The sequence below is a fragment of the Amblyomma maculatum genome, chromosome 8 (genome assembly GCF_055883805.1).
Source record: "Amblyomma maculatum isolate TAMU_Amacu chromosome 8, ASM5588380v1, whole genome shotgun sequence".
Classification (NCBI taxonomy): Eukaryota; Metazoa; Arthropoda; class Arachnida; order Ixodida; family Ixodidae; genus Amblyomma; species Amblyomma maculatum.
The window spans coordinates 120872125-120893049 of record NC_139351.1 but is presented as its reverse complement, the minus strand read 5'-3'; the positions used below and the strand labels follow the sequence as shown (position 1 = coordinate 120893049).

General features: G+C 45.1%; 1 protein-coding gene across 4 annotated transcripts; it reads right to left on the bottom strand.

Moving 5' to 3' along the window:
• Nucleotides 1-579: 579 nt before the first annotated feature.
• LOC146182361 (uncharacterized) lies at nucleotides 580-19105 on the bottom strand. Of its 4 annotated transcripts, none has more exons than XM_084577452.1 (7): nucleotides 18949-19099; nucleotides 17272-17365; nucleotides 12338-12655; nucleotides 10349-10436; nucleotides 7170-7320; nucleotides 5217-5296; nucleotides 580-2000 (listed from the first exon to the last, which is right to left on the bottom strand). In XM_084577452.1, exons 3-7 carry the CDS (start codon nucleotides 12595-12597, stop codon nucleotides 1884-1886), a joined length of 696 nt encoding a protein of 231 aa, XP_084433578.1. In that variant the 5' UTR covers nucleotides 12598-12655; nucleotides 17272-17365; nucleotides 18949-19099; the 3' UTR covers nucleotides 580-1883. The 4 variants fall into 4 exon arrangements, with proteins under 4 accessions (XP_084433578.1, XP_084433579.1, XP_084433576.1 ...); XM_084577453.1 differs by lacking the exon at nucleotides 18949-19099 and adding an exon at nucleotides 18868-18906; XM_084577450.1 differs by lacking the exon at nucleotides 17272-17365 and having other exon boundaries at nucleotides 18949-19105.
• Between the last annotated feature and the right edge of the window lie 1820 nt (nucleotides 19106-20925).

Below are 20925 nucleotides of genomic sequence, written 5' to 3'. Positions count from 1 at the left end.
TATTATTCAGCAATAAGTGAAGTGCATGTCGCCTATTATCAGCTGGTTCAGCGGTTCAGCGCAATTGTGAGGAACAGCTAGTGATCCGTGCTTTTCAGGCTGCTAACCAGAGCATGTGGTAACAACAGTGCACGACACGAAAAAAAAAGAAAATAACAAAACGTTTTAATTTGGCCAATAAAGAACAACGTCCACATTTTAGGTTGCATGTTTCCTTTTAAATTATGTGTTGCACATGACCGATCCTGTGTTATCCTCCTACAAGCGCTAAATATTTCAGAAATCAATATACTAGATGATGTTTCCGTTTCAATAACCGAACAATGGCTGCAACATGTAAACAGTGTTCACGTAGGGCATGAAAAAGAAATCTGCACTAGAGTCTAATCAGAGTATACAGAAATCGGATATTTCGAATTATTGGTTATATCGAACACATGCAGTGACACCCCGAAAACCTACTGTAAAACTATTCGAAATTAGTGTAGTATGTCGAACTTCATTTTGCGGGCCATTTCGTGGCCAGCGTTTTGCAGGTTGCTAGCCAGAGTATGCGGCAACAGTACAAGGTACGACAAAAAGAGTAACAAAGCGTGTTTATTTGACCTGTAAGAGCAACGCTCACATTTTAGGTTTCGTGTTTCTTTTTAAATTATGTGTTTGACATGACCAATCACGTGTTATCCCTATACGAGCGTTAAATAATTCAGAACTGAATATATCCTATATTATGTTTCGTTTTCAACAGCCTAACGATGGCGACATGTAAGGTGGTTTAGTCCACATGAGGCACGAAAACGACTACACAAAAGTCTGGCCAGGAGATACCGAACCCGGATATTTCGAATTACCAGATATAGCGAACATAAGCGTTATCCCCCTGAAAACTGACCGTAAAACCACGAACGTGTTCGCAGTATATCGGACTTCAACTTTGGGGACCGTTCGATTTATCAAGCGGAGCTCAGCATCCTGCATGTGGTGCTGGTCCTAATGGCTCTCTTCTCTTTACCATCGCGGATTTGGTTCAGCTGCGCGGTCTTGGTCACCTGCTGGCGTCGTGGGCGCTGTGAAACCGGGTGACCAGGTGAACGTGGATTGCGCCTTCACTTTTTCGTGCTCAGTTTTCAAGCCACATTATGTCAAGTGGTGAAGCCAAACTAACCAGCTAAGGCCCAGCCGCAGCCCCTGCGTGACGTGCTTCACTGTCAAAGGCGTCGTGGAAACAACTGATACCGTAACAATGAGCGATTGTTCCAATTACCCGCTGTTGACACGATACCGTAGTTTGAAATTTTGTGGGTTGTACTGCATTTATCACCGCCTTAACTATAATGACGTTGGGTTAGGATATCGCCCTCCGGATTCACGCGAGGAGCCTTTCTTTACCCTCCTCGAGAACAAATTTCCACGCTCACTAGTATCCTTGGCCGCATATTTCAGTAATTCGAACTTTGAAAAGCACAATATAGAGTAAATGCTGAAATAATGCGAAGCTCAAGTCCTTAAGGCTTGCGATAGTGGCACAATGGGGCAAGAATCACCTGTGCTCCTGGCATGTATTTTTGCAACTGAAGGCTGCTCCTCAAAAAAGCGTGTACTCCCCCCCTTTTCCAATCTCGACCATAAATCAAACGGAGCATGATGTTCGTGTGACTCGCACTAAGTAAAGTCAAAGTAACTAGATAGCCCCGTTCGCTCTCCTCCACGTTATTGATCTCATTCCTCCATCTGTATCGGCGGCGTCAGTCTGCGAATGCGACATGGTAATTGCATTGCCAGACAAACGCCGTTAACACATACGCACACGGAAGCGAATATACATATAGCGCATATACAAATTATTTTCTATTCGGCTTTTCTTTTTCGAAGAGCCGATATCGTTACGTGTCGAGCTCGGCGATTTCGGCCCTAATGTTGTTCTTGGCACGCTCTTCGTATTTTCTCCGGAACGGCTCCGTCGAGAAGATATTCGGGATCTGGAGAAAGGACCGCAGGACCTGTGCAGAGTCAAACAATGAAACATGCCTCACACGCGTCAAAGACATGATATAGTGGTGGAGCACACCGAAGGCAACAGAAGGTAAATATCAGTTGGCCCGCGTGGATAGAGTGCGGTATTTTTAGCAGAATATAGAGACCACTCTCACTGAACATTTATAGAAAGACAAATAATTGCAGATGTCGCCATAACCGGTAGATTTCTTAAGTAAATTGCGTGCGTCGACGTGGAGGAGGAGGAGGAAGAACATTTATTTCCGCCGAATATGGTGCAGCAGCCACCTACGTGTCCGCACGCAGGCGTCCGGGGAGGCAGTCTGTCACACCGCGGCCAAAGGACACCCGGCCTCGTCTAGGAGAAGAGGTCATCAGCCTCGGCCGCCAGGCGGACGGCGAATGGCTGTGTTTTTTCGTCGGAGCTTCTTAGCGTGGTCTCCCATTCATCGCTAGTTTTAATCGCGTTGCGCCCTGGGGCACGAACGCATCTCCATATTATATGATCTAATGTTGCCACGTGGCCGCAAAATTTACAAATTTCGGTTTCTGCACCGTCCCTCTTCCGCCCTCTGGCACCCGTCCAACTCCTCCACAGGGGCGAAAAGAAATTTCGAGCTTGGAGTCTTCTCCAGTCGTACGATTCCTTTTTACTCAGGGATCTAACCGGTGGCGGATATATCCTCCGGTCTTTCTTCAAGTTGTCGGTTACATCCCTAAAGGTACCTATACATTCTTTGGTTTTAGATGTCGTGGAGGCGTCCGCAGCACCCCGAGGTAGCGAGGAGCGGGCGAGCATGTGTGTGTGGTATGAAACCGAGCCTCGTTGCCGGCGAGACCGGCGTGTGCTGGGGTCCAGATTGTGGTCACGCTTTCGGCGAGAGACGACTCGTTCAGAAGTTTTGCAGCACGATTGCTGACTCTACCCTTGCTAAAATTTCTAACCGCCGCTTTGCTATCGCTGATGACGTGTTTCACGCCTGGTCGTGCAATGGCAATGGCTAATGTTTGTGCTGCGGATCTCAGAGACTGTGCTATACAGCCATTTGTTTCAAGACGATGATTACAGAGTCCACGGTGTTGACGTCAGAAGTTTTAATCGAGTAGCATTGAAACTTTTAAGCTGAAATGTCTCAGTCCTAATTAATTGCGCCTTTTGATACTGGACAAAAGTTATCGTACGCCTAGAATTCAAACAATCTATGTTTGACAATTAAGAAGAGCAATTCGACCGGGCTGTACTCAACAAATTATTTTACGCTTTAAATTCAATTGTCTCGCTTTTATACATGTACTAGTATGCAGTCAGCGGTTAGTGGTGTCTCCGTCTTTTTACGTGTTCGTTGTCGAGCTGTGTGAGTGTAAAGCGCTAAGCAAGCACTGTACTCCATCAAAACACAGTGAACAGTTCTAATGCAAGCTTTTTAACCTTTCTTCTAATTTGGGTGGTCGGCTACTCTTGCGTGCATTTTCAAATTGCTTATAAATCGCTTCATTTCGTTTCCCTTTAGCGAACTTTGCATACTTGTACCGTTCTCGAGATCAATCTGTTGTGGCCTGAAATAAATTTATGTAAAAAAAAAGAGAGAATTGTGTGTCATGGTCTTAACCACCTTTGTTAGCTATCTTTATGCACCGTGATGCAGAACCCACCTGGTTAATCCCATTTTAATTTTTTTGCAGGTTATGTCCACTTGCTGAAGCCTCACGCAGATAGTGATAACACTATCAACAAACAGTTTACTGCCCATGACTCAACCCTAGCCTAGTATAGAAGTATTTTCACTATCATCCGACGAATATCGCGTCCTCTCCTAGTTTCATCATCATCATCATCATCATCATCATCATCATCATCATCAGCCTGACTATACCAACGGCAGGGCGAAGGCCTCTCCCATATTTCTCCACCAACCGGGTTAACCCGGTTCTCTGCTAGCTGCATCCACTTGACCCCTGCGAACTTCTTAATCTACTCCGCCCACCTAACTTTCTGCCGCCCCATGCTACGCTTTCCTTCCCTTGGAATCCAGTTTGTTACCCTCAGCGACCATCGGTTATCCTCTCTTCGCACTACATGTCCTGCCCATGTCCATTTCTTCTTCTTAATTTCCACTAGAATGTCGGTAATTTGAGTTATTTCTCTGACCCACTCTGCACGCTTCCTATCTCTTAATGTTACCCCTACCATTTTTCGTTCCATAGCCCTCTGGGTTGTCCTCAACTTAAGTAGAACTCTTAGTTTTACTTAAGTCTCTCATAGTTTATTAAAGCTAATTAAGACGGGCTCGCGCTGCCATCTGTTGGCGTGTTGCGTTAGTTTAGTCCGTGGAGCTACTTTTACGAACTACGTCCTCGGGTTCGATATTTGATCATGATCAAATTTTGCTCGAAACGCAAAAATTTCTGTAACACAGATAATGAGTGCTTATTATTTATTATGGGTAATTCCTTGACGAGAAATAACTTATTCAAGTAAACCTTAAAGAATCGCCCTAAACGGTTTGGACTATAGGTGAAATAGGAGTCTTTCAAGCTGTTCAAAAGCGTAAGCGGAAAAGCTTTTGGAAGTGATTCCTGATAATTACATAAACAAGTATGGTTGTTTAATTAGCCCTTCTTCGGCGCAGTGACATGCCGTTGCGCGAACTCTTTAATTATAGCTTAGAGAACTCGCTTCTGAAACGGCAACTGTTAGTCTGCCAATGAACCAAACTTCAATCACATGACCAAGGCGCCTAACTAGGGAAGCATCGGAGTTAGGAATGAGCCCTCATGCTTATGTTCGCTCACTCGGCAGCACCGGTCGGCCGCACTCAATATAGTCACTGGAATCAACTCACTCCGGCATAAGAATACAACGTGAATGAAAGAAGCGGGAAATAGCAGTAGGAGTAAAAGAAGAGGAAATAGGGAGTGCACAGGAGTGACACAGGATTGAACAGGAGTGACGTTAGAGTAAAACAAGCGTGCATCAGGAGTGAGACACGTTGTGACAAGCGTGAAACAGAAATAATACAGGAGCGAAACAAGTGTGAAAAAGAACAGCAGCATGGTTAGAGTGCGACTGATTGTAGCGCCGCTGGGCGGTTGTACAGAGAGAATGCACCAAATCTTCTGGAGCCGATAACGTCAAGATGTGATTCTCTAGCTCAGTTTGGTCACATGTAACAAAACATCTCAGAAGCATCAGATATATAACAAAGTATACGAGGGCTTACTTTCGACCGAAGGCTCCTGTAGACGGCATCAGGAACGAAGCTGTACTCCTGACGCACCTTTTCTGTGTAGTCTTTGTATTCTGTAAGAGTAGACAAAAAGTGCGCATGCTCAGTTTTATATTGCTGTGAAATGGAGCCTCCGTTCTTGAGGCAGAAGGTAAATGAGACAGCGAAAGCTGGTAGAGCAAATTATAAAATATATAATAGACACTTAAACTCCGCCATTAAGGGTGAAATGCGGCAGTATTAATAGCTTCTGCCTGAGGCTCAGGCTTGCATACCCGCGTTCGCGTACATATTTACAATTTCACGCTCGCCTAATTAGTACTATCTTAATTTGTGCACCAGTTACCTCACACACGTTCAGTAGAATGCAGTCGTCAGCTACTATGTGAAAGCCCATTAAAAGCCCACAGTGCATAGCCCCCTCGACATAGCTATAAATCTCAGCTTTAATCAGGACACACGGACATGCTGCGGGACCTATAGGGGTAGCGTGTTTGACTGGGGATTCGAAGGTCCCGTGCGTTTCGTTCGCGGTCTCACCTTCCCGTATCAAAGAAGAAGCCAGCCAGGTGGCAGCACCTGTCATCTAGGTCAAGGCATGCGGTCTTGTGACGTCACATTCGGTGACGTCACATTCGATGACCAATCAGTGACTAGCCACGTCCCCTGCTAACTATACCAATTGCCAGATGCCTGCTCATGATGTTTTCGCTCACAACGTCAACGCCGATACTGCGTTTCCTAGAGTGTGGTGCCTGTACCACTGTCGCACTTCTACGATGACGCTTTAATCTTAGTGCAGAAAGGAAAGCGAAAAGGAAAGGAGGTTTCTTGGGAAAATATCTGAGGAGGGGAGACAATTGTCGGCAGGAGACTGCCTGGACCGAAGCTTAAAAAGTCATCTCTGTTCGTGGCATCTGGAGGAGCCACTTAGAAATCCTCGTCATTCAGGTGAACATCAGTATACACGCCTGTACTAGTCTTCAGAACGGAAAACTCGGAGGGAAAATTTTTTGAGTATTCCTGCCCATTTAACCTCCACGCTTTCCATAGTTTGGATACTCCGAACGGTTGTGCCCGTCGAATACGTATCCGCCCGGAGCCGGTCCCTTGTACGTCGTCGAGAAACTGGCTTGGTAGCCTTTATTTTGTCTTCCGAGCACGAGCTCCGGTCAAGGAAATTTTAGGTCTCCTTCCATTAGCTCAATAAAAATATTAATAGAGCGAGGCTTACCGGCTTAGCACACGAGTCAGAAAAGATGGTATACATTTGGTTTATCTATACAGCACTGCATTCAGCCATACAACCATCTGTCAGCTGCGCACTGCCTGCCCGCTCCATATGTTCCCAAGACACCAAGACACAAAGGCCATCCATCCTTCCGTCCGTGGTAGGTGGATCATTCGGTCTTCGCGCCCCACTTCTCTTCCCTCTAGCCGGGACTGTATTATCTCCGCTTTGCTATCTTCCCACGGTGGAAGGTGGTAACTGATCTGAATTTAAGTTACTTGAATACTATATTCAGTATCATTGCCATGTACCACTTAGTTCAGTTCAGTTCAGTCATTCAGTCGTGTCCGACCCTTCGTGACCCTATGGACCATGTCACGCCACGCTTTCCGATCTCTATCTTCCTAACATCACATAACTTCATCTGCAGCGCCTCGAGGATGCCATCTAACCATCGCGTTCGGTGACCCTCAACCTTTCCCAACATCAAATCTTTCTCCAGCGACTCCTCTCTTCTCATCAGATGACAAAAGTAGCTGAGCTTTAACTTTAACATGTACCACTATGGGCAGGTAATTAGTGAAATCACAGAAGTCTTTTGGCTGGCGCTGTAGATTTCACGGCAGAATGAAAAGCCAGATGGCTAATCCAATCTAACAAAAGTTTTCGCTACAAAGAAACTTGCATTTATTTGCTATACAACTACAGCCACTTACCCGCAGGACTGCTTCCCAACACGCACATGTCGAAGTCGAGGAAGAAGTGCTTGTCCTCTCGGCCGTACATGCCCTCCTGCTTGTGCTCGTCCGTGCTGTGCAGCTTGGTCAGCTGGATTAGCTCCGTCACAGACAGGTACAGCTCGGAGTCCTAGCAAAAAAACCATCCGTGTGGAGTAGCCTGTCGGGTTACTCCGGATGATCAATTGGAAGAAGCAATACACGACCCCCCCCCCCCCCGCCCCCCCTTAAATTAATAAGTTCCGACGGGTGACGGGAGGTAAACTGAAATGAGGTGGAGGTCCTCGCTCAGTCGGAAAAACAACAGAATATTTTCGGTTGTCACAACAAAACTTTCGCGCGGTTTTCGACAGTGAACCTGTTGTGACGACATATTTCTGTAGCAACGTCCGAATTTTCTGTAGCTACAACAGAAAAGGACTGCAGACCACAGAAATACAAAACTACAGAAACTTCTGATGGTTACGACCGAACTACAGAATATTTTGTCGTATTTTTGACACAGTTCTGTTGCTTTTTCGAGGATCGACTGTCAGGGACGCTTTAACAATAATAGAAATCTTTGTTTTTAGCTTCCAGTGCAGCCGACGGAGACGCTGTCTGAAGCCACGAACTTAATCGTACTCAGCAGCTAGAAGACCACTGAGCCACCACAATGGGTCTTCTGCATGTGTTGCTCAACCGAGACACAAACCTTGTCGTGTTCCATGGGACACCAAAGTGCTGACGTGACACTCTGACTCAGCTGTTGTGGCGCTCGACTGCTAAAAGTCCAAGGGTGTGGGTTCGATCCTTGCCGGGCGGCATTTGATAGAGGCGTACGTAAAAACGCCACTGCACTGTTTGTAAGAACTAAAGCCCGAAGCCATTGCTATGGGCCTTTTGTTGTTTCCGCTGGCCACTTTTGTCAAGACTGAGGATGGTTCCGGAAAGCTTAATTCAGCATCGTAAAACAGCGCAAAACGTACTTTATATATATATATCAAGGGGAAATGAGGGTGCTCGTTATAATACATGAAGGAAAGAAGCCAACAGTCGGCGAGGCCAAGGAAAGCGTTGGGGATGGTACTGTATGTCTTCTTTTTCTTTTTTTTCTTTTTTTTTATTTTTTTAAATTAATGTTTACTTGGGTAATCACAGAAATTAGTAATGTTTATATATATATATATATATATATATATATATATACACATATGCATTCGTGCATGTCGATGTGTAGACGAGAGCAACGTAAAACGGAACAACGAGTTCGCGTCCGAGAATCAAGCTTACTTTTACACGCCGACTTCGCTCTTTCCACAATTAGGGAAAAATGACAGTTTTAGGATGGTCTGCATAATATGCATTTCATAACATTTATTCCTCCTTCTTTATCGTACCACATCATAGTGTAGATATAGAATTCTCTCTTTAATGACCCCAAGAAAAGACAATATGCATGGCATACGAATGGAAAACAAACTCTCACGATCATAAAAAAAAAAGGAGAATAAAAAGTCTATAACACAGGATAATTGGGCATCGCTATGCCAGAAATGCGTATTCAAAATTACAGAACCCTTCATGCCGAAATTTCCGGACACACACACACACACACACACACACACACACACACACACACACACACACACACACACACACACACACACACACACACACACACACACACACACACACACACACACACACACACACACACACACACACACACACACACACACACACACACACACACACACACACACACACACACACACACACACACACACACACACACACACACACACACACACACACACACACACACACACACACACACACACACACACACACACACACACACACACACACACACACACACACACACACACACACACACACACACACACACACACACACACACACACACACACACACACACACACACACACACACACACACACACACACACACACACACACACACACACACACACACACACACACACACACACACACACACACACACACACACACACACACACACACACACACACACACACACACACACACACACACACACACACACACACACACACACACACACACACACACACACACACACACACACACACACACACACACACACACACACACACACACACACACACACACACACACACACACACACACACACACACACACACACACACACACACACACACACACACACACACACACACACACACACACACACACACACACACACACACACACACACACACACACACACACACACACACACACACACACACACACACACACACACACACACACACACACACACACACACACACACACACACACACACACACAAAAGACTGATTTGCTCGCGCACACAGCACAGCTATTTGTGCTACTCTTAAGAGCAGTGCATTGTTAACCCTGGGCCATATTGCAGAGTGTGCTACACTGCCGGTGGCAAGGAATCGTTCAGAACATGCCCCGCACCTTTAAGAGGCTCGGAAAGTAGTGAACCACCTCGCTAACAGCAGAAACAAAAGTTACAAACAGGTGCCTGTCACTAGTTCGGGCTGGGCGGAGAATCATCTCTGTCCGAACTGAAATAGGACAAATGGATGTTATCTTTTCACCTACAAAGTGTTACTAAGCGAAACCGCGAAAAAGGTCAGTGCGAGACGAGGTCACCACGTTGGGTGCCATGCGTGCTGCCATCGCTCCGTGTTGACAGGTTTCGTGCAGGTTTAGTTCCGAATTAAGCTGGGTTGAAGCGCGTACTTTTCATATGCACTACTTGGGGAGCAATCGTTGAAAGTAAGCGTGCCCTCCTATACTGCTTGCTGCCTATCGTGCAATAAAATGAACGTTCTGTGGGAAGGCTATGGTCAACAATGTTCCACCCCATGTTGCCACTGTCTGACGCTTGCCGGTCGTGGGAATTATTTATAGCGGCCGAGGGCAACGCTTGAACGAACAGTGCCGACACGGAAGTGGTTCCGCTATCTTTATACCTTGAAACGGCTCGAAAATTGAGAAATCAGAGTAACCACCTCCCGTCGCGTTCACGCTCCTGAAAAAAAAAAAAAAAAAAAAAAAAAAAAAAAAAAAAAAAAAGATAAATAGCCCATAGATCTAAAGCGCGACGATGCGCGAACTCACCGTGGGTATTCGTGCCTCCTCGGCGAATTTTCGGAAGGCTTCGATGCATCGCTCTTCGCTTTCCTGAGACTTCGGGTCGTACTCGATGCTGCATAGGTAGAGAACAATTCGACAGTGAAGATATTTTATTTTTGTTACTTTATTTTAATAGTTTTTGTGTGTATTTTTTCTAACCTGCGTGCGCATGCGATTAGTACATGTTTCTTGTGAGATGGAATCTTATAAAACCTAGACAAAGTGGCCTTACTCTGTCTTGTCTTATAATTTTATCGTCGTTTAAGCTATACTCACGCATTTTGAACAGTTAAGTGCACTGTACCAGAGCAGGCTCGCGATGTTCCAGCTTACATAAATATGTGTGCACTTTTTTTTTGTATAGCTACTTGCTGACTCCCATCTGTAATGCCTACAGGCCTTGAGATCTAATCCTCCCGTACTATATGTGCGCAAGTATAACCTTAATGCGCTAAACAGAATTGCAAAAACTTTCCATTCAATGTAACATATAATGCACAGGTGAGACTACCCTGCATTTAAGGAATTGATTAGTCCCTAACGTTATGGCGTTGCTGCTGACGGTTGTTTTCAGTAAATATTCTTTCGAATAATTTTATAATTAGAAATTCTAAGCAGAGTGATTTTGTCGGTGCTGAAAAAATTTGTTCTACCATGAGTGTCTTCTAAATGCGGATAAACGAGTAAAGCTATTCAGCTTTATTTTAATCAGCTGTTCAATTAGAGCCTCACCGGGATGGTGCAGTGATAAGACGCCCGACTACTGTGCCGGAGTACCCGCGTTCGAACCCGACCTCGGTGGCTGCGTTTCGATGGAGGCGAAACGAAGAGGCGTCCGTGTGCTGTGCAGTGTCAGCGCACGTTAAAGATCCCCAGGTGGTCGAAATTACTCCGTAGCTCTCCATACTACGGCTCCTAATTCTCCCTTTCCACTTTAACTCCCACCTTCCTCCTTTCCCCTACGGCGCGATTCAGGTCTCTACAAAAGCAAGTGTGACAGATACTGCGCCTTTCCCTTCCTATGAACCAATTATTATTATTATTATTATTATTATTATTATTATTATTATTATTATTATTATTATTATTATTATTATTATTATTATTATTATTATTATTATTATTATTATTATTATTATTATTATTATTATTCAAATAGGACGTGTCCTTGCATCTAAAGAAACAAAAAATAGTTCCGGAATAGGATGATGGACGGCTTTGCTAGTTAGTGCCCTCTTCACGACATTATTTTCCTTTCAGATATACAATGTTCTTTGACTGGGAGGCAAAAAAAAAAGAGAAAGAAAAGCTTTCTACTCGTTTTGTCTGTTACTATAACTTTATCGACTACCTGTGCCTGTACATCGCTTACATAATAACAGCGCTGTTGAAATTGGTTTAACACGTATTGTCATTCTGAACGTTTTTATTATTTATTATTATTTTTTTTTTCATCTGATTTGTCTGATATGTTATGCGTACATGTGTAGCTTTAGGTCATGTATAAGGTTCCGCACATCGTTGGTTCCGCATAATCATATTAGGAAATAAAGATAGAAGAAGGGTTACAAATACAAATACAAAATACAACTGTCACGCTAGCTATTAACTAATTCAGATCAGCCTTCTTCACGACGCTCAGCGCATGCGTATTTATCTTTTTTTTTTCTTTTTTTATATGCAGCAGCAGCCATGGGAGCAGCGTGGGGTAGTTTACCCTGGACCCATTTCTTGTATGAGCACAGCCCAGTGACCAATATAGCGGCAGCTCTCGACTATTTAAAAAGGTCTGTTCACTACGGGCATTCTATAGTAGCCCGTTACGTTTACACGTTTACGAACCATCCTAAATTAACTGCGCGTTCGTCACTCTGTCATAACTGACCACTTCAATCAGTCCCACCTGCAAGTACTCTGACAAAAGTTAGCGTGCTAATCTTTAATAATTATAGGAGCTGGAAATCCGGTGCTTACTACTGAAAGAAGAGCGCCAGGGCGACGGCCCTGGGGTTGCTCAGCTGGTCGGCATACTCGGCCAGCAGCTCGGCCATGTGGTTCAAGTGGTCCAGGTTGTGGTGGTGTCGCGAGGGCTGGCTGTACCGCTCACAGATCACCTTCCACCAGGAGTCGCGCGTGCTCTCGCTGCACGAGCCCCGGTCGTCGTCCTCCGGTCGCGTCGCGCTGAACCACAGCTCGCGCGCCCGGGACGCCGCCGCAACGTCTTCGCTGGCCATGTCACCGGCAGTGCATCCGGAACCTCCAAGCGGGTGCAGTACTTTATTACAGACGACCCTGCGGGTGGCAAGAACGGGCCGTTTCAACGGGCTGCTGTTTAGTATCGGCTAATGACAGGTGAGTGCTGTATGGTATAGCCGCGTATAGTCCTGTAGTGCTTAGGCAGTGACAGTTGCAGAAAAGAGTTCTGAACTTCCTATGTTTACTGTCTCAGAAGTCGTGTTCGGGTTAATTGGTCTGCATGCCCTGCAGGGCCCAGCATATACAGGGAGACAAACGGTAACTTCCAACATTATCTGGGAAATACATATAGAGCGGAAGCCCTACTTCTCCCATGCCAAACCTGAAGGTCATGTCCTTCCGAGAAGGGGACTCAGGTGCGGCGCGAGGAGACTGCAGCCTTTCTAGGCTTATGGAACGAAATCCCGTTCTCGAGATCTGTCGACTGTGCGCGAGATTCCTACCATCTGCGTTCCTACCATCTGCAATCCCACATTTGAACGCGCGCCAAGGAACTCCACGCGACAGGAGCGATGGTGTGTCGTCCACACACACACTTGCCGGAGAGTGTGTGATAGATACTGCGCCTTTTCTTTCCTGTAAACCAGATATAATTATATGCAGCACTGCAATGAATGCCAGTAAGAGGCAAACAATAGGAGAGGAAGGCTAGACTTTCGCCATTCTCCTTTTAAGAGACGTCTAATAGACCCTCTAATTTTTTTCTTTGCATCAGGCGGCGCTAGCTGATTCTTCTGCTTGGATGAGTTAACTCACAGCAAGCCTTTTCTGACCATGCTTGATCAAGCTTCCGCTCTTTAAACTAGGGTCAGCCATTTTGAATCTCAGCAATTTTTTGATTGGCTTCCTCCGGAGGTCTTATAGTTAACCACTACTCATTGTTAGCGCAGTACAATCTCGAGAAACAAAAATTTCGCGACGCATTAGAATCTTGAATCGTTTCTAACAATATGATCATAAAGTTATATACAATTATCCACAGTGCCCAAGCAATGAATTTCAAAATGATGCAGATTGGTTTTCTATGGCGGACCTAATTACTTTAATAACACCTTTTTAACACGCATCGTAAGCTTAGCACGTTCCCGTTAACGTGTACATAACAGCATCTTACAATATCCCCGTGTTGACTCATTATTAAAAGGTGCCCCGCAATCTCGGAGTTGCGCTCAAAGAACGCTTCCGAACTCAGTAGTCTCCAGCATGTTGGAGAATTCGTAGTGAGCGAGAACAAGTACAGCCGTCGGCACATTTAATCCAAATACTCGAGCTCGCGACCTCGACGATTTAAGCTCCGATCAGCGTTGGCCGATAGGTATGACATCCTGGAAAGGTGGCTAGTGGCATCCAAAATTTTCACCGGCCCCAAACACATCATACAGCACGATCTCGGATATGACGGCTGGTGCTGAGAAATGTAAATTTCCGTCCGGCCCACGTGATCGAACATTCGTGTTAAGCATACTGACGGCTGTATACTAAAATGAAAAATGAAGTCACATAATAGAAATTATTTAGCATGAACATTTAAGGATGGGTAATTTAGCCTCGCTAGCAATAATGCAGACACGTCCACGAAGTGCAAGCAAGAGAGAGAGAGAGAGAAAGAGAGAGAGAGAGAGAGAGAATCGCAAATATACGCATAAGCATCAGGCTTGAGAGAGAGAAATAGAGAGATTCGCAAATATACACATAAGCATCAGGCTTGAGAGAAAGAGAGATATTCACAAATACACGCATAAGCATCTGGCTTGAAAGAGAGAAAAAAAGCCTCCTTCACAGCTTAATCTTGTGCAGGAATAATAAACAGTATATTTATTTATACAACATATCCCTAAGGGCCTTCAGTTCGAGGGTATTGCATAGGTGGGGGGGGGGGGGGGGGGGTACAGGCATGCAATCAAAAGTAAACAAATAAACCACAATTACAAGAAACTACAACAAAACAGATAAAGCATACGAATCTTTGCAAAAATAGAAAACACAAAATTAAACATTGAAGCGTAAAGGGGAGAAACAAAAATATGAACAGAGAAGCAGACAGTAGCGTTGATATAAGTTATACAATGTCTCACAAACGACGGCATAAAAATAAAACGAGAATCATCAATAACAGAAATGCAAGACAGAAACCTAATAATCAGCAATGCGTTGCCAACTCGGAAGGCGAGCACGTATAGACCAACACCGTGTTTAAAAACAAAGGGGGCGATCGCGGTGTCGTAGCCGACTGGGGGTGAAAAATAGGGTTAGCGCCCATAGGAATACATGGAACCGAAATATTTCTAAGCAGTTTTCTCATTTCACAGGGCACATATGATGTCTTTATTTAGCACAGAGCAACCATGAACATCCTAGAACAGATTGTGAAAGTATGAAATCTCATTAGCGAAGCAAAGTATTTTTAAAACGTCGCGAATCGTACGGAGGTGCTAGTTGGGAGGGCGACCCATAAAAACACACGTAAACACAACTTACCGCAACATTTTTTTTCGTTTCGCAGAGCACCAGAAGTGGTGGCCGGTCGTTAAATATTGGGTAGCGCTTTGAAGAAGTATGCTGCGTCATTGCGGAGCCGGTCTATCTTTAAAACTCCCCGAATAATCTATGTTGGGAATCCAGACACCCCCAAAATGCTCATGCGGATCACGTAGTTTTGTTTATTGCTTTAAAACTTTTCGGGTCCTTGTATTCATATGGGCGCTAAGCCTAGTTTTCACCTCCAACCGGCCCAGCCTGGCGACAGAACCGCCATCGCATCGCGCTTACGTCACAGATCGGTGTTGGTCTATAGCTGCTACGTGATGTTTGCTTCCCTACCGATCGATCAACGACGAGCACGTGCGTCAAGTGACTCATTTTCAGCAAGGCACTCGTCTCACAGACCAAATATACACACCGTTGTTATGCTTTATGAAAAGGAGTGCACGCCTAGGAAGAACAAAATTATTTTTAAGTTCGCGTTTGGGGGGTATTGGATTCCGGCGGGGAGGGCAACTGACGCCGGGGGTTTTTCCGACGGCGCGACGGCCACCAATCGATGTTGACGCTTGCTCTTTGCCAAGTACGTGTCAAAAGTAAACGGGACACGCTTTTGCGACGAGGCTGTTATGCTGGCATCCGGAGTACCGGAAATTATGCGGATGGTGCATACTTTGTCTTATCCAAACAAATGAGAGAGAGAGAGAAAAAAAAAGCAGGCAAAGAAGTGCAAACACCACTCTCTTCACTGTTAAATATACGGCTGTCTTCTATACAATGTGTTTAGTGCACGGTGATTAAACGATAAGGGTAAACGAAAAGGTGCCTTAATATGCGTTATATTTACAATATGGTCACTTGGATACTACATTTGGGAAAGGGGGGGGGGGTGATGTCTGTCTTTGGCGTGGAGTACAACTCAGTTCGTGTTACTGTTTTCTTCTGACTTTTATGACGTCATGAGTCGTACACGTCGCCCATGGTATGTAACTGACGATGGAAACTTGGAATCGCTATAGTAATACATCAGCTACGGCTTTCTCTGTGGCTAGAATAATCAGCGTAGCTTTATCTCTCGCACGTGGTTTACCCGACGTCTACCAATGTGTCCATTAGGGAAAGCTAGAAATGGAACGACGAAGGAAAGAAGACGATAAAAAAACCCTCCTTGTTTTTTTTTTAGTAGTGAACAACGAATGCTTAGGCTAGTTCATTACACCATCGCCACTGACGACGAATGCAAATATTTTTTCGAATAACATACCTGAGACTATAACACGCTCACCATGCAGCTTTTCGTGGGATTTCATAAGTTTCTTCGCATAACGCCTGGCGTTTCGCAGTCTGTACACAGCGCACTAATGCTGGCACGCCAGTAGCTTGGTAGGGTCATATCCTAGCACAATAGGTGATAAATACAGCCAGAGGAAAATGACGGGAATGCTGTGGCGTTGGTTATCGTTGCAAGCGAACCCACTCAGGCACATTACGGCGATAGCATGCGGGTACACACTACGACGATAAACGAGGCGCCGTGGGTGTTTTTCCACAGAGTTTTGACGACTAGAACCTTACTGAGAGTAATTAAATCAGGCGTAAATTGGCAATTATAGCTACGCGTGACGGCACGGACCGAAGACGATGTGATGCTGTCTTTCCGCCTAAATAACGAGGTGGATGAAGACCTCGGGGGAGGATATTCGCACCACGCTTAGCCCACGCGTTAAGGGTGTGCGTCACATGCTTGCTATTTACCCGTAGAGCGCCGTTGACTACTCTTACGAGGGGCGAGATAGTTCCGGTATGACACATAACTGTGCAATTAATGATGAAGGTCTTCTACCTGATATTTATATAATATGTATTTATGGAGAATAATCTGTTGGCCATCTATAGCGAGTCCATATTGAAGCCATTAACCAGCAGCATCGATTTTAACTACAATAACGAGCGAAGACACTATCGATTGCTTAGTACGGTGCAGATATTAAGAAAAAGCGTCCTTATCATCGCCACAACATAGCGAATGAAAGTTTGGTGTTAACGGGGATGGTAGCTGCAGTACTATTTGGACATTACGACTATTAAGCCGTTGATTCATCCCGAACCAGGTTATTTAACCAGCTGCCCTTTTTGTGCATGCCGCGTTCAGCCGCTAAATCAAACCTTACTTGTTTATTTCCACGCAGACTCAAGGCCGAGATCAACGCTTAAGCGTTCGGAGCTCTAACGTCGTCAGTTTTCAAAGCCGTGAGCCCCAGAAAACTGTAAAGAGAAGCACCGTAGAAGGGCATATTTGGAGGATCCACAAGGGAGCTATATTGATCGGACAGCGGCTGTGCTTTTTAACTGCATCTTCTGTATTTGCGTCGGCCGGGGCAGTTTTTCTTAAGAAAGCACTGACGCCAATGGCGTTTTGACACAGACAGTTGGGCAATATGCAGAAGGAGTTTACGTAATAAGTAAGGCGCTTCTTGCATTAAAGGATGCGTTTCTATTTCAGCTCTGTCGCAAAAGGCTTTAAAGCATTTACACTTGAAAGCAGTTGGACAGGATGATGACAAGAAAGAGAGAGGAGTCGTAAAAATTTGATGTCAAGTACGACCCGAGAATGCGATATTTTGGAAACCGCGCGTTTCTTTTTCATCACGCTGCATCATGTGTTTTTCAATAAATGCTTAAGCAGGTATGAGAATCGAATAAACACTCAGCCACACGAGAAACCATCGCATGGGAAAATACTCCCTACTTACATAACATACTTTGCAAGTCTCTGCCGCAGAACCGTACAACGTTTTTACTTCGTTTTCTTGGATAGCGACAACACGTTTTTGGGTTGCGTATTTGTTTGGTTCCAAATAATGCAATCAGCAAACTGTGTTTATCAGTGTGCTACAAACGCGCAGTATAATAGAGTACAACAATTCAGACTATAGGCACGGTATTCGGCCAGAACAACTGCGCCATTTTGGAACCGTTCGTCTGAGTAACAAATTTTCAAACTTGCTAACTACCCGACTGACACAGAAAAAACTAAGCCGCCATACGGCATAAATCTCCACACGTGATAACCACATCTCATCTCTCTTTCTCCCTGAGCCTCCAAGGGACAGATAAAATAAAATGTGATGTAATGCCTTTTATCGTTATGAGATATGCCATTGTATACGTGAAAAAGACTATTCGTTTCGAAGACGACCCATGAACAGTAAAATGCTTTTCGTTCCTACTCTGGCTGCAGCGCCTATACTCGCGTAACATTCCCTCTCGGACATGCGGAGACCATATAGTTTGCAGTAAATATGCGCAATATTGAAGACTCCTATCTCCAGATAATGTCCCAAACCCATTTGACGCAACGTGGAACGCACTAAGACGAGGACAGGGGCTAACTTGGGCAAACAGCGTATATACACGCTGTTTGCAGATATGGTTTGTTTCGTCTAAATTTCCGTCCGGCCTCGCGTTAGCGTTGTTTGCTAGGAGTGTTACAACCTGACTCGGTGCTTGAGGCCGAACACCTGAACCCGAATATAGATCAGCCACTGCAACTGTTTTTCAAGCTCCATGACTCAAGCCACTGACTGCCGAGAGCACAGCACATGCAGCTGCGCATCGGAATCCTCGCATACACAGGGACCAGAAACTGATCGGCGGCTTCAAAACAGCATGCAGGCTGGTCGCAGCGCGCAGCGCAGTACCTATTCCAGCTGTGCCGCCGGTACGCGAATGTTTTCTGCTTGAGAGGGTGTGGAGAGGCGGCTTACGTGTTGTCGTGCTCTAAAGGGCGTCCGATAACGGGGCCGACTGCGTCGCAGATTTTTTTCTCGCCCAGGTGGTCTGCTCACCTGTGTTGCGCGGGAATCGACGCCGCTTGGTGTTGCTACGTTGTTGCTCAGACGTATACCCAGCCCCCTCGCGGACTAGGCGGGCTGGCGCCAGCAGGGCCCGCGGGACTTCGATCGCGACCGCAGTGGAGGCGTGGCGCCGAGTCTATGGTTGCCAGACGAGATGACCCGTTATCAGCGGCATACAGTACGTGTGCTTCAGGAAACTGGCCATTGTTACTACCTCGCCTTCAAATACATGTATATATAGCGCGTCATATGCTGTCATGATGGCGCCATTGACTGCGCTTAGAGGCAATTGATTTATTAGCTCTTTGTAATTAGGTATCAATTGCTTTCGAAGGGTCACCGAAATATTTGGGTTGATGATGAAGTTTCTTTAATCATGCGATTAAATGTGATTTACTCTGACGTCACTGAGCGTGAGCGGTGTCAAAGGAGGTGAGTGAGTTCCCATAGTTTTCACACGCTCCTCCAACCTTGCCCAACACTATACACACCCGCATTTATAAGATGAGTCAGGCACCCATTTCGAATAAACTTTATTTATTCAACCATGGCACGGGAGGCAGCCTCAGCCATTGCAAGCCTGGATTAAGGACATACCACCCACGCAATTCCGTCAACTAATTGAAGTTTATTCTCTCTCTCTCATAAAACTTCTGTCGTTCCTGGCGCACTAAAATGTTTAGGATTACAAGACCGGCACGATAATTAACACCTGGTGTTAATTTTAATTATAATTCAGAGAACTAGCTTACAGCGACGGAGGAGGGAGTTTTGATTACGGATAATATGCTGCAAAATATAAGTTGTACAAGAGACAGACATTTTTTCTCCTCTTTAAGCCGCACAGCAGAACCTTTTTTGCTTCATGTACACTAGTACACGATTCTGGCGAATACAGTAGCGTACAGTAGCGAATACAGTAGAGTGCAGTAGCGTGCACCATTGCAGTGTAATAGCAGAACACGCGCAGTTGCGTACTTAAGTGAATAGTGAACCCTATTTTGGGGCCCCAACTGCAACCCGGCAATCACGTCTTAGCCCAGTATCAATGAACGGATTTATTCCTGGGTTAAGTGCATTGCTATCTACTACACGCTTGCACTAACCACAGGTGCTAATTTCAGTTAGGCAACGAACGAAAAATGTCAGAAGGCGATAGCGCGTTTCGCTCAGTTCTGTCCACCCCTGCACGTGCCGTTCCAGCTTCCTGTATAACTAATTAAGCTACCTTAGCGCAGCCTGGTCACGCGGGCGCCTTCTAACACGACATATGCATGCAATTCGAATCGTCCACAAAAGCTGTTTTCCGTAAAACGTCAAATATCAAACCAAATCGAACTTTATTTGTCTATCAAGGAGAAAAGCGGGTGAGGGGTAAAAGCCGTTTAAGTGCGGCTTGACAAAGCCCGGCCCCCTCGTAACTCTCCCTAGTGTGCGTGAAACCATAGCGGCACCACAGCGATTGTTATTTCGTGAAAGAAATGCATCTAGAGCGGTTGAGAAGGTTATGGGTTGCATACTCTGAAAGGCAGTGGTCAATGTGTACAAAACATCAGTGAATTCTTCAAGCATACTTCTTCACCACTGTAAACTTTCTGCATGCTACCACGTTACTAGTCGCTAGAGTTTTTGGTTCTTATTGTTTTTACTTTTGGGAGACTTTTTCCGGAGATTATTTTAGAGCGCAGTTATTTGGACGAATATTATTTCCAACGAATGAATTACCGCTTCTTTTATGATACAGTAATCCTATGCGCTGAAGACTCAGACATTTTTTTTTTAGGCTGAGCATGCGATTTACGATTAATTATGATTATGATTTAAGACGCAATTGCAGTAACCAGTGAAGAAAGAAACTCGAATAAATGATGGAGCTGTAAAAGCGGATAAGTATAATTAAGTGAATTTATAAAAGGTGGATTGCGATGCTATCTTTTGTATACAATTGGACATCATGCAGACTGCGTG

Excerpts from the sequence above, each read along its gene's own strand:
- LOC146182361 (XM_084577450.1), bottom strand. The coding sequence starts at position 12,597 with ATGGCCAGCGAAGACGTTGCGGCGGCGTCCCGGGCGCGCGAGCTGTGG. Across the intron at positions 7,321-10,348 it reads AGGAGGCACGAATACCCACG|GACTCCGAGCTGTACCTGTC; the intron begins GTGAGTTCGCGC and ends TTTTTTTGCTAG. Across the intron at positions 5,297-7,169 it reads GTTGGGAAGCAGTCCTGCGG|AATACAAAGACTACACAGAA; the intron begins GTAAGTGGCTGT and ends CTACTCTTACAG.